The sequence below is a fragment of the Mytilus californianus genome, unplaced genomic scaffold (genome assembly GCF_021869535.1).
Source record: "Mytilus californianus isolate M0D057914Y unplaced genomic scaffold, xbMytCali1.0.p SCAF_15, whole genome shotgun sequence".
Classification (NCBI taxonomy): Eukaryota; Metazoa; Mollusca; class Bivalvia; order Mytilida; family Mytilidae; genus Mytilus; species Mytilus californianus.
The window spans coordinates 18,278,161-18,291,613 of record NW_026262637.1 but is presented as its reverse complement, the minus strand read 5'-3'; the positions used below and the strand labels follow the sequence as shown (position 1 = coordinate 18,291,613).

The 13,453-nt window shown below is 31.8% G+C and overlaps 1 protein-coding gene and 1 long non-coding RNA gene across 3 annotated transcripts in view; both read left to right on the top strand.

Moving 5' to 3' along the window:
- Window positions 1-8,009, top strand: part of LOC127725576 (translocation protein SEC63 homolog) — a 31,363-nt gene extending 23,354 nt beyond the window's left edge. For both annotated transcript variants that reach the window (XM_052232640.1, XM_052232638.1), the window contains 2 exons: window positions 1,136-1,240; window positions 4,319-8,009. In XM_052232640.1, the coding sequence (XP_052088600.1) occupies window positions 1,136-1,240; window positions 4,319-4,444 (231 nt within the window). In that variant the 3' untranslated portion in view covers window positions 4,445-8,009. The remainder of the gene's footprint in view (window positions 1-1,135; window positions 1,241-4,318) is intronic.
- A 2,728-nt stretch (window positions 8,010-10,737) lies between these two features.
- On the top strand, window positions 10,738-12,782 carry LOC127725575 (uncharacterized). The gene is made up of 2 exons (XR_007993041.1): window positions 10,738-11,001; window positions 11,584-12,782. It is a non-coding gene; the product is annotated as an uncharacterized LOC127725575 (long non-coding RNA).
- The last annotated feature ends 671 nt before the right edge of the window (window positions 12,783-13,453 follow it).

Below are 13,453 nucleotides of genomic sequence, written 5' to 3'. Positions count from 1 at the left end.
CAATAGCAAGAAATCTTCAATTGCACAGTATTGTGCAATAGCAAGAAATATCCAATAGCACAATATTGCGCAATAGCAAGAAATTGTCAATTGTACAGTATTGCGCAATAGCAAGAAATATTCAATTAGACAGTATTGTGCAAAAGAAGATACTTCCTATAAATTGCTTATTTCTTGATCAATTTCAATGGGGTTTTATTCTTGAATTCTTGGGGTTCTTTAATATGCTGAATCTAACCGTGTATTAAGTTTTTGGATTTTGGGCCCCATTTTTAAATTGGTCCACATTGAGGTCCAAAGGACCAAAATTTAACTTTGTTTGATTTCATCAAAAATTGAATTATTGGGGTTCTTTGATATGCCGAATCTAACCGTGTATTTAGATTCTTAATTTTTGTTTCCGTTTTCAAATTGGTCTACATAAACGTCCAAAGGGTCCAAAATTAAACTTAGTTTGATTTTAACAAAAATTGAATTTTTAGGGTTCTTTGATATGCTGAATCTAAACATGTATTTAGATTTTTGATTATGGGCCCAGTTTTCAAGTTGGTCCAAGTCGGGGTCCAAAATTAAACTTTGTTTGATTTCAACAAAAATTGAATATATGGGGTTCTTTGATATGCTGAATCTAACCATGTATTTAGATTTTGGATATTGGACCATAATAGGTGAATGTCCAATTTAAAATTTTTAAGTTCTTAGACCACATTCATTCTGTGTCAGAAACCTATGCTGTGTCAAATATTTAATCACAATCCAAATTCAGAGCTGTATCAAGCTTGAATGTTGTGTCCATACTTGCCCCAACTGTACAGGGTTCGACCTCTGCGGTCGTATCAAGCTGCGCCCTGCGGAGCATTTTATTATGTAATATTTTGTTATTTTATTAAATTGAATACTTAGATAAAACCTAGTTAGAGTTTAAAAATGTTATTCATTGGTGTCCGACATTTCGATGTCTCACACTCTCGTAGATGCTTATTTTAATCTTCTTTCACCGTCACCTATTCATATAATTTCAATTTGTTGACCATGACTATTTCCTGCAATTTAAGCTTGATTTCTTGTGATTTAACTTATTCATTTAGACATTAGGCACTTCATTGATGTTTTCTATATTATTTAACATTTTCAGATTACACTGAAATTTTTAGCCCCCATGAAACCAGGTGCTTATACATATACAGTCAATCTGAAATCAGATTCCTTCTTTGACTTTGACCAGTCACAAAATATTAAGGTAAGTTTGATGTTTTTAATTAAAGTAGAATAGGTGCAAAAGCCAACATTATTCACATCAGTAAACAATAAACTCATCATATACAGTGTTCACAGATTGATATAATATATTTGCTTAAAATGATTACCACATTATTTTTACATCAGATTAACACCATATCATGTTCACACCAGCACACCATGCTACATTCACACCAGATTAACACCATACACAGATTGACAACATTCAGTGTATACAAATAGTGTTTAAACCCGATAACACTATACAGGGTTTACACTACATTAACTTAATGTAGGATTTAAACAAGATAACAGTTCACACTGATAATTTTCACACTGGATAAATATTTATAGTGTTTACACCAGAAAGACATCGTATAGGACTCAAACCAGATAAACACCATTCAGTGTTGAAACCAGTTTTACACCATACTTGGTTTACATTATGTTAATATTGTGCAGGGATTAGCTACAAGCGAGCTGCCACACATTATTTATACACCATTTATATCTCTAGACTGACTTACACAAGATAAATATTATACAATGTTTGCATCCGATTAACATCATATGCCATTTACACTGATAACCATATACTATAAATTCAGAAATAATTGCATGCATTTATCATTGCAATTTCTATATGACAGACCAAAATGTGAGGATAATTATTGTGATTACATACAAATAAATTTGTCAAATGTGAGAAAGCACTTTTTAGCTCACCTGGCCCACAGGGCCAAGTGAGCTTTTCTCATCACTTGGCGTCCGTCGTCCGTTAACTTTTACAAAAATCTTATCCTCTGAAACTACCGGGCCAAATTTGACCAAACTTGGCCACAATCATCATTGGGGTATCTAGTTTAAAAAATATGTCTGGTGACCCAGCCAACCAACCAAGATGGCCTCCATGGCTAAAAATAGAACATAGGGGTAAAATTTAGATTTTGGCTTATATCTCTGAAACCAAAGCATTTAGAGCAAATCTGACTGGGTAAAATTGTTCATTAGGTCAAGATCTATCTGCCCTGAAATTTTCAGATGAATCGGACAACCCGTTGTTGGTTTGCTGCCCCTGAATTGGTAATTTTAAGGAAATTTTGCCTTTTTGGTTATTATCTTGAATATTATTATAGATAGAGATAAACTGTAAACAGCAATAATGTTCAGCAAAGAAAGATCTACAAATAAGTCAACTTGACCAAAATGGTCAGTTGACCCCTTAAGGAGTTATTGCCCTTTATAGTCAATTTTTAACCATTTTTCGTAAATGTTTGTAATTTTTTACAAAAATCTTCTCCTCTAAAACTACTAAGACAAATTTTACCAAACTTGTCCACAATCATCATTAGGGTATTTAGTTTAAAAAATGTGTCCATTGACCCCGCCCGCGAACCAAGATGGCCGACATGGCTAAAAAATAGTACATAGGGTAAAATGCAGTTTTTGGCTTATATCTCTGAAACCAAAGCATTTAGAGCAAATCTGATGAGGATTAAATTGTTCATTAGGTCAAGATCTATCTGCCCATAAATTTTCAGACCAATCAGGCAACACGTTGTTGGGTTGCTGCCCCATGAATTGGTAATTTTAAGAAAATTTTGCCGTTTTAGGTCACCTGGCCCAAAGGGCCAAGTGAGCTTTTCTCATCACTTGGCGTCCGTCGCGTCTGTCGTCGTTAACTTTTACAAAAATCTTCTCCTCTGAAACTACTTGGCCAAATTAAACCAAACTTGGCCACAATCATCATTGGGGTATCTAGTTTAAAAAAAGTGTCCGGTGACCCGGCCAACCAACCAAGATGGCCGCCATGGTTAAAAATAGAACATAGGGGTAAAATGTAGATTTTGGCTTATATCTCTGAAACCAAAGCATTTAGAGCATATCTGACAGGGAGTAAAATTGTTTATCAGGTCAAGATCTATCTGCCCTGTAATTTTCAGATGAATCTGACAACCCGTTGTTGGGTTGCTGCCCCTGAATTGGTAATTTTAAGGAAATTTTGCCGTTTTTGGTTATTATCTTGAATATTATTATAGATAGAGATAAACTGTAAACAGCAATAATGTTCAGCAAAGTAAGATCTACAAATAAGTCAACTTGACCAAAATGGTCAGTTGACCCCTTAATGAGTTATTGCCCTTTATAGTCAATTTTAACCATTTTTCGTAAATTTTTGTAATCTTTTACAAAAATCTTCTCCTCTGAAACTACTAAGACAAATTTAACCAAACTTGTCCACAATCATCACTGGGGTATCTAGTTTAAAAAATGTGTCCGATGACCCTGCCCGCAAACCAAGATGGCCGACATGGCTAAAAAATAATACATAGGGTAAAATGCAGTTTTTGGCTCATATCTCTGAAACCAAAGCATTTAGAGAAAATCTGACACGATAAAATTGTTCATTAGGTCAAGATCTATCTGCCATGAAATTTTCAGACCAATCAGGCAACACCTTGTTGGGTTGCTGCCCCTGAATTGGTAATTTTAAGAAAATTTTGCAGCTTTTGGTTATTATCTTGAATGTTATTATAGATAGAGAAAAACTGTAACAGCAATAATGTACAGCAAAGTAAGATCTACAAATAAGTCAACATGACTTGACCCTTTAAGGAGTTATTGCCCTTTATAGTCAATTTTTTACAATTTTCATAAATTTTTAAAATTTTTGTAAATTTTTAAAAAATATTTTCCCCTGTAACTACTGGGCCAAGTTCATTATAGATAGAGATAATTGTAAGCAGCAAGAATGTTCAGTAAAGTAAGATCTACAAACACATCACCATCACCAAAACACAATTTTGTCATGAATCCATCTGTGTCCTTTGTTTAATATGCACATAGACCAAGGTGAGCGACACAGGCTCTTTAGAGCCTCTAGTTTATTATTGCAAGACTATTGCTGTACTTCCATAAAAACCTTGCAATAGTTTCTGAGTTTACAGTACAGGATTAACTGAAGATTAAACAATGTGTACGCTACCAGTAGCAAACAAAGGTTCTAGTGGAATAATTTCCTTTGGTAATTATATTTTCCTGTCATATATGGTACAAGTATTAAATTTTTCCATTTTAGCTTGATGTGAAGGATGCTAAGATTATTGAAGATCATCCACAATGGGACATTTCTGAAGATGAAGATGCAGAAAAAGATGATGATAGTGATTCTGACTACTCAACAGAAGAGTATGACTCTGATTGATTCCAATAACTACACTGGACAGGAACTTATCACAATGAAGTATTGTCCAAGTGGCTAAAGTCAGTTATGATGCTGCTTGCTTTATGGACATTGTCTTTCTAAATCATCATAAACCAACTTGTACATTGTGTCAATAAAATGTTACCATAGAGCATTATGATGTAAGGGCATTTAAAAAATGTATAAACCATTCGAAGTTTTAAATTACAATAACACTTAGTATTCGCAGATGGAAAATACAGAAATTGAAAAGTTTGTGCTTATATAATTTTATAAGTGACCTTTTAGTTTGTATATGATTAAATGCCATTTAATGAGACTATTTCAGAGGTACAATAAATGAATGATAATATCTATGTTATTTATAATCGTGTTTAGATACTGACAATAAGGGGATGGAAGTTATTTCATAGTATGCTGTTATTGATAAATGAACTCTTCTTCGTCTCTAGTAAAAAAAAAAATGGGTATTATTATTAGATGGCTGCCATTTTATTATCAAAATTGACTTTACACCATTCCATCGTCATGGAGAAAGTTCTTCAAAATTACATAAAACTGCAACCATTTTTGGTAAAAAAAAAATTCAAATGGCATATGTATTTTGAATTTAAAAGCCAAGTTGAAGAAATTTTGGTTCCCAATAAAGAAATTGATTAGGTATTCAGAAAGGATTTAAAACTACACAAGTTAGAATACTAACTGGCAAACCATTTAGACAGATGATCACCTTGACCCTTTTAATTTTGGTTTACAAAAGTGAAGTAGTTTTGAGTCTCATATGGGCAGGTTAAAAAAAAATTCAGTGATGTTCAAGCAAAAGAAATATTTATTGTGGAATCTTATCATTTATAGAATTTAGATAGAATAATGACAAAGCATTCATTTACTTTTCAAATTGCTGCAAAGTAAAAAGTTTTGTTGTATATTGGTCATTGTGTCTGTTCATTTATCTTTATTTTATATCGGCAACTCTTCCTACATGTCCTAAACCAGTGACTAGAAAATCTCCAGTATCTTAAGTCATTGTATACCTCCTGTCTCATCTTTTAGTCCATGTGATCTTTGGAGTTTACAATAACAAACCATGATTTTGTTATATCTATAACAATGGGGAAGGGAATAAATTTGTGAGCTCTGCTCGTATTTTGGTAGTAAAGGGAAACATTGAAATCATAGATTCATTAACGTAAATTTCATTCATATCAGTGTGTTACACCATAATCATATTTTGAATATGTATTACATGTTCTCTAAATTGTATATAAATATTGGTGCTTTGTTGTATAAATATAGAGTATAATATTGCAGTTTATATGTGTGTTAAATATAAATGTGTCTAAATTGACATACATTTGTATAGAATACAGATGAATTGTTAAGAATAATGGTGTACAGGTTATTTATCAAAAGTTTACTTCATTTTGGCTATATTCCACAAACCTTCATTTGCTTACTTTTTATCTAAGTAGAAATTTATCATTTGTTAGATTTTTTAAGCAAACATTCACTACCAGCAATATACATATGTACATTATGAGATTGTCCTTGTAGAAAAAAGATCCTTTGTTTAAATGATCTTAGTGAATTGTATTAAGATTGTCATATACTAAATGTATTGAACATCAAATTTTTTTTATAATGATCTGTAATTTTATATTGAAAGGAGTTAGACCAGGTATGCCTGTATTTAGTTCTAAGATTTGAATGATGTCCTTTCACCTTTAACAGGCAATAATTACTTTCCAATATATAACAATGTATATGACTTGATGAAGCTATTTAAAATAGAATTAAGTGTCAGTTATGGATAAATATAATTATGAAAGTTATGACACAACATGCCAAGGAATATTATAAGAAAGCATTTTTGTAAGACAGCATATCAAATGACATTAAGGGCATTAGATCTTAAAGATGCATAAGAATGTGCATCGTTTGTCCTAACACTAGCCGTTGGTATTCTCATTCAAATCGTTTCACATTTTGTCATGTCATTGAAGGCTGTACAATGACCTATAGTTGCTTACATCCACATTATTTAGACTCTGTTGGATAGTTGTCTCCATGGCAATAATACCATATCTCCCAATTTTATGTATTTTTTTTCCATCAGTTTTATCAATGAGTTCTTATTGTCATTGATATTAAAGATAACTACTCATTGATAGTTTGTATTCCAAACTTAGACAGTGATTAGCATGAATATCATGAAGTCAAAATATTTTTCATAGTTTGCATCATTTGAAAATTGTCAGTCTCATTTAATGTTAAATTCTTAACATGTATTACTGTACAATTCGACACGCAGAATATAAGGGGCCAATTCTACACATGTTTATAAAATATTAGAATCAGTATTTTCAATAAAGATTCATAACATCTCAATTACATCAATCTTCTTGACTTAAACCACATAAAAAGGTTCAGTTATTTTTTTCTCTGGTAAAAAAAGGATTTTGTAGTGTCCATCACTTAAATTACTTTTTATTTATGGTATTAAAATTTTAAATTTTCTGTAAATTCAGAGATCAACAAGACATTATTAATGAAAAAAAAAGACAAAGAAGACAGGATTAATATCGCATTAATTAAAACTTCAATTTTAAATTTTGTTATTTATATTCTATATACTGCAGCAAACGTATTGATAAATCTGGCATTATATTCAGCTAGCAAAAAATATTAATAATATTGAAACTCAAAATAAACAATAATTTTTTTTAATAATTTCTATGCGCTTGTATAAAACTTTATAATCAGATATTTTAGTTATGTTTATGTTAAATATTTTCATAGATGACGGTGGTATTGTCATTGTTCATTCCCTCGCCCCACCATGATGTTCATTTTAATTGCAATACTGTTTTTGTTTTGTCATATTTGTATATAATAGTTATATGGTATCATATTGATTGTATAATTTAATTCCTAGTAATTTATTGGTCACCATTGACAATAAATTATTTATTGGTTTAGTACTATGAACATTATTTATTTTTTTAAATGGAGTGATGAAAAAATGTTGAGAATGATAAGTTATGATAGTGAAGGAAAGATTGGATGTTGATAAATTTGTTTTCTATTAAATATGCAATAACAAAATTTTCTTGTTTTCAAATTTGAAAATATACATTGATATGCAACAAGTATTTATTCATGGTAACTTTTGGTAAACATTTATTAAAAGCCATAATTTTCTAAATACTTTTTCCATAAAATCAAGACCAAAAAATATAAAAAAAAACCAGGAACTTTACAAAAAAGTTGAACTGTAAGAATTGAAATTATACAAATAAATGTTAGTTTAAACATCAGAACATGTACTACATTATAATAATGCTACAACAAAGATGGTATAAACAGCTTCAGACAATTAATATATCAATCAAAGAATTATTTTTTCAGTGAAAATTATGCTGAATGAATACTTTCTGCTTATCATGATTATGTGGAATACTACCATTCACAGAATTCAGACAATTCTCAAGTCTGCTAGTTATTGGAAAAATAGTTAATAAAGATTTTGGTATAAAATTTTTGAAGTATTAAAAATCAATGTAAACATGTTGTTTTTTGTTTTCAGTCAAATGTTCCTTCAGTCAAATGTAAGGAACATTTGATCAGCCTTATCAAACATAATATACATATTGGTTGAGTTTTCAATCATATTTACCTTACAAACTTCTTTACTTCTAAAGTGTTTAGATTTCCACATAATCTTAAATCAATGATTCTTGTCTCCCCTGTCATGACACTAAACTAATCCCTTTTTTAGGGGTGGTGTTGTTGGCGTCATCCTTTATTTGAAAAAAGTTGAGACTACCGGTAGATCCGTTTATGGAGTCAATGATATTTGTATGTAGGTGCTTTTGCACTGGCACATCTCATTTCCATGGACATTTTCTAGGACCTGCCCCCTCAGTAATAGTCCATTCACTTTGAAACCTTTGCATGGTTTACTTGTCATTAGGTCATTTTAAAGGAAACAACTTTTGGTAAGGCAATGGTATTTGGTATGCAGCTTATAAGTTAGCACATCTCATTTCTATGGAAATTATTTGACCCAGTCTCTGCAAACCTGGTCCATTTTTGCATAGTTTATCAGTTATTTGTTTAGAAGAATATCACTGTCACACATGAAAGCACATAAAAAAATATTGAGGAAGATTCCATGTTTTCACATAAATTTCCCTGAATGTTTAAGCAAGTTACTGTGTAAGAAAAATGCAAATTGCTTTTTAATGTCCAGTAATTTCATGCCCACAAGATGAATATTAATAATACATTTTCAATGACTTTAAACTTTACAATTTCCATTTTATTATAGTCCTTATCACAATTTATTTTCCAAACTCAAAGACCATCTTTAACCAACTTGTGCTGAACCTAGGAAAGCTTGACACTCATGAAGTTTCCTGTCAATGGTAAAAAAAAAGTATAAAATATAATTATTCCCCTTTTGCCATCAATCAATATCAAAATTACATACAAACATTTCTCTGTGTCAGCAGTTATTAAGCATATTTAATTAAAGTCATATACATTTGTTATTGACTTCATTACATCAGGAATATTGACCTCTTAAATCTATGCAACAGCAGTTTAACGGTGTTCAAATTCCAAGACTTGATTATAAGAAGATACAAAACAAGGGAATAATCTAGAAACTGAGGGAATCACACCAGATCGTATTAACAGGGTAAGGGTTTCCAGCTATGCATTTATCACCTACCATGCAAATCCACACTTATATAAGAAATATTACAATCAAGAATAAGACACAATCTATGTCCCCTTAACACATGGAATAGCAAATGTACTGAACTTTTACCTGCAAATTTAAAAACACTGCACATGATTGGTGATATTTGTGGTAAATGGTATATATTACTGTTTTAAAATGTGTTCACCATGTGTGTTGGAGGCAACTGTTTCCTTAATCGTGGATTTGAAAAGATAGTATTTTGAAATTCTGATTTGATTATAGGCTAGGCCATTTTTACTATTTTTTTGTAGGTTGCTTCATAGGTTGTTTTGAATGTAAAATTGTGATTACTCGTGAAAATATAAGATATGGTGTAATTTCTGTCATTTGTTTACAAATGTTAAGCTGATCTGTTGTTTGTTTTGTCTGATTGGTAGTTTGTGTTAGTTTTACTCAATAGTAAGAAATCTTTCTAGGGAATACACCGTTTCTATGTAAGACATTTTTGAAAAAGAAAATTTAATCAGAAGACTTTCTAGACGTATATCAAGGCGCGAGTAGTTTACCAATGTTCAGATCTCGAAAATCGATTAGGAAGAGACAATCCAGGTAACAAGCTAAAAACTGAGAAAATCTATATAAATATATTTTTCTTTCGATCCAGTTGGATGGAAAAACATAGCCATCAGAAGTTATTCTTGAAATGACTGATCAGTTTCTTTTTTCACATATTGTACCATAACTTTAATTTGCTTGGATTGATTTACTGGAAACTTGACATAATTTTTGGAATTGGTAAACATATTTAATAAAATAAGTTCTTATCTGTCATTATAAAGTTCTGGGACTTTGACCGTCAGATAAGTGAAAGGCCTTTTTAAATATCATGCACTAGCTATACCGGTAGTATGTTTGAATTACATTACTACAAACTTAACACTGTTGAAAGTAGATTCTCTTGATTTTGAAAATTTTCTGGTTTGCCATTTAAGAATTAAGGGACTCTTAACTGTCATATTTGATGCAATATTTATATGCCTAAGGATATACTCAGTCACGTTTTTAAAGGCAGTGCTTAAATGCCTTTCTGGTTGCCGTGTTAATCTTTCTTTCCGCGATATCCAACTTATCTACGTGGGGGGTCATTTGGCTCCAAGTAGATCCGGAAAATGTTGATTCTCTCCTCTTCTTATTGTGATATAAAATGTTTTTTGTTTCATTTCATTTACATTGGGAAATAGAGAAACGATCATTGTGTTTTGTTAGTTTTAAAAACTTTTGATATATTTGTATTTTGCATTATAAGCAGTCAACCGATTGACAAACTAGAATTATTTGAATTCCGTGTGGAAAGAGGTCGGGTTAATTTCGAGTCTTATCTGCAATCTAGATGTTTATAAATCATTTCATTCGTTGATATAATAATTAAAGGTCGACTGAACATGAATTATATTATACAATTTAAAGCGCATTTCTGTTTATGCACGTGAACCCGTCTAGCGTTATTGTTATTTCGCAGTTTATAAAGTAGCAAATTATCGTTCCTGAATAGGTAGTGGTAGCCGATCCTGTTCTTAAACTTCCGGTTTCTGCACTGTTCAACTATACAGTTGCATTTTTAATTAACGATGCCAATTTCTTGTTGTTGTGTACCTGGATGTCATTTAAGAGGAGGACATGCATTTCCAAATGACTTAAAAAGAAGGAAAAGTTGGATCAACGCCATGGCCCATACGCAGATTGGACGAGAATACGATGAAATCGTGGAGTCCATCTCAATCAGCTGTTGTTTGCACATGTTGCAAGGCACATTTTACTTAAAAAGACTACGTGCAGGAAACTATTCATGGTAAAACTCTACTTTCTTTTTAAAATATATAGTTATATATGTAATCGCCATGCGAATAAACCAAAGTCTGTTTACAACCGCAATTATCGTTTTAGAATAAAAGGGGGTGGTTAATTCAAGACGTCATAATTTTTTGGATTACGATTCAATGTGATCTGTTTGAGATTTTTTGGTGCTTGCTACAATTATAATGATTTCTTACAAGAGGTATATCATACTGAGAATTATTTTAGCAGTAATTATGCTAATGTATTAATGACAGGAATGCATAAGCTATGCCTCATAGACTTTCTTGAAAAATATCAATGACAATGTTAACAGGAACAAAACAATGACATGCTCTCATCTATATTATAGTTATTTAGGTACAAACAATGTACGTTTGTTGCATAAGTCTCTCATTGTTTGTCCTTTGGATTTACATAACATACATTTTGATGTACATTGAATCAGGCTAACATAGATTTATCCAGATTGTAATGAATAAATCTAGTTAATATTTTGCCAGGTAGTACAAAGTATGCATTGCTAATGGAAGTTCATTTAATTATAAAAAAACTAATGTTTTATAACCTTTTTCAGGGCGCAAACCCACCATACAGAGACTTAATTCTACTGCCATTCCCAGCCTATTGTCCTGGACCAAGCAAGAGACTGAATCGTCCGCAAAAAGAAAAATCAGGGCAGTTTCCTGTGAAAACAAAAGAACTAAACTTGATGAATAATGTAGTAGAAATCTAGAGGAAAGTTTTGATTGTAAAGTTGGTTTTCCTGAAGAAGTCATTCATACTGCAGACAGGATTTATGACTGTCCACCACCAACTGCCGAGCTAATGTTGAGCTTCACAGATGGAATTAGGCAAACACCATCAATGCCTATATTTTCAGCAGAGAATTTTGAAATGAAGACACGTGACACAGCCATGCATTTTTATACCGGTTTAGAGTTGTATACTAAATTTTTATTTGTTTTGACCACACTTGGTCCAGCAGCACATTGTTTGAGATACATATATTTTCAAATTGATAGGGTGTCATTTGAAAATCAGTTTTTTTTATGACTTTGATGAAATTGAGCCATTATACAACCAACTTTGAACTGTCTAGATTCTAGATTGAAACTAGTGTTAAGAATGTTGTGTAAACATGGATTGTTTTTATGTCTAAACAGTGGCGTGAGGCTAACACTTGGCCATTTAGTGGTTTAGTCAGGTATTTTTCGCCATCCAACTTCAAATTAAAGTTTCCTACAACTTGGATTATTATTGACAGCACATAATATCCGGTGATAAAACCTAAAGCTCCTAGAGCTCAGGCAACCTTTTCATCATATAAAAACAGAAACACTGAAAATACTTGTATGTTCGACACCTGGTGGTTTAGTCAACTATGTCTCTAATGCATATGTTGGTTGTACCAGTGACTGTGAAATAGTTGAAAGATGTAGAATAGTTCAATTATGTGATCCAGGTGACAGTGTGATGGCAGACAAAGGTTTCAATGTGCAAGATTTGTTTGCTCAATTTTTTCAAAAAAAGAAACAGAATACATTGTAAGTTCCAAAACTCTTATACGGGATAGAAAAGTCTCCAATTAACACGTGCACATAGAGCTAATTATTGGACTTGGTAAAACATACAAAATTCTAATAAATCCTATGAATGGAACTGAAATAAAACTTTCATCTGAAATAACATTTAGTTGTTTTATGTTGTGTAATTTTAGAACTTGTATTGTGCCAACATGGCCAAAGGATGCATAAATAAAAGTGACGCAATGAAGTTTGTTCTGATATATATATATATATATATATTTACAATTACATGCACATGTAAATTGTAATGCATATAAAAATAAGGAGATGTGGTATGATATTCAGTGAGTTTATCGAACCAAAGTGCATAAGAAATGGGTTAAGCAGTTACAGGTGTTACTGTCACCGTACAATCTCCAACAATGAGAAAAACTTGTACCTTGTAAAAAATTTCAGAGATCTTACAACTAAGTTTTGTTGTCTCACCTTGACTTTGGTGAATTGTTTATATCTGTTGATGTAAATATAAAAAAGAAGATGTGGTATGATTGCCAATGAGACAACTCTCCACAAGAGACCAAATGACACAGAAATTAACAGCTATAGGTCACAGTACGGCCTTCAACAATGAGCAAAGCACATACTGCACAGTGAGCTATAAAAGGCCCCGAAATGACAATGTAAAACAATTCAAACAAGAAAACTAACGGCCTAAGTTATGTACAAAAAATGAACGAATAACAAATATGCAACACATAAACAAACGACAACCACTGAATTATAGACTCCTGACTTGGGACAGGCACATATATATACATACAGAATGTGGCGGGGTTAAACATGTTAGCGGAATCCCAACCCACCCCCTAACCTGGGACAGTGGTGTAACAGTACAATATAAGAACGAACTATAAAAAT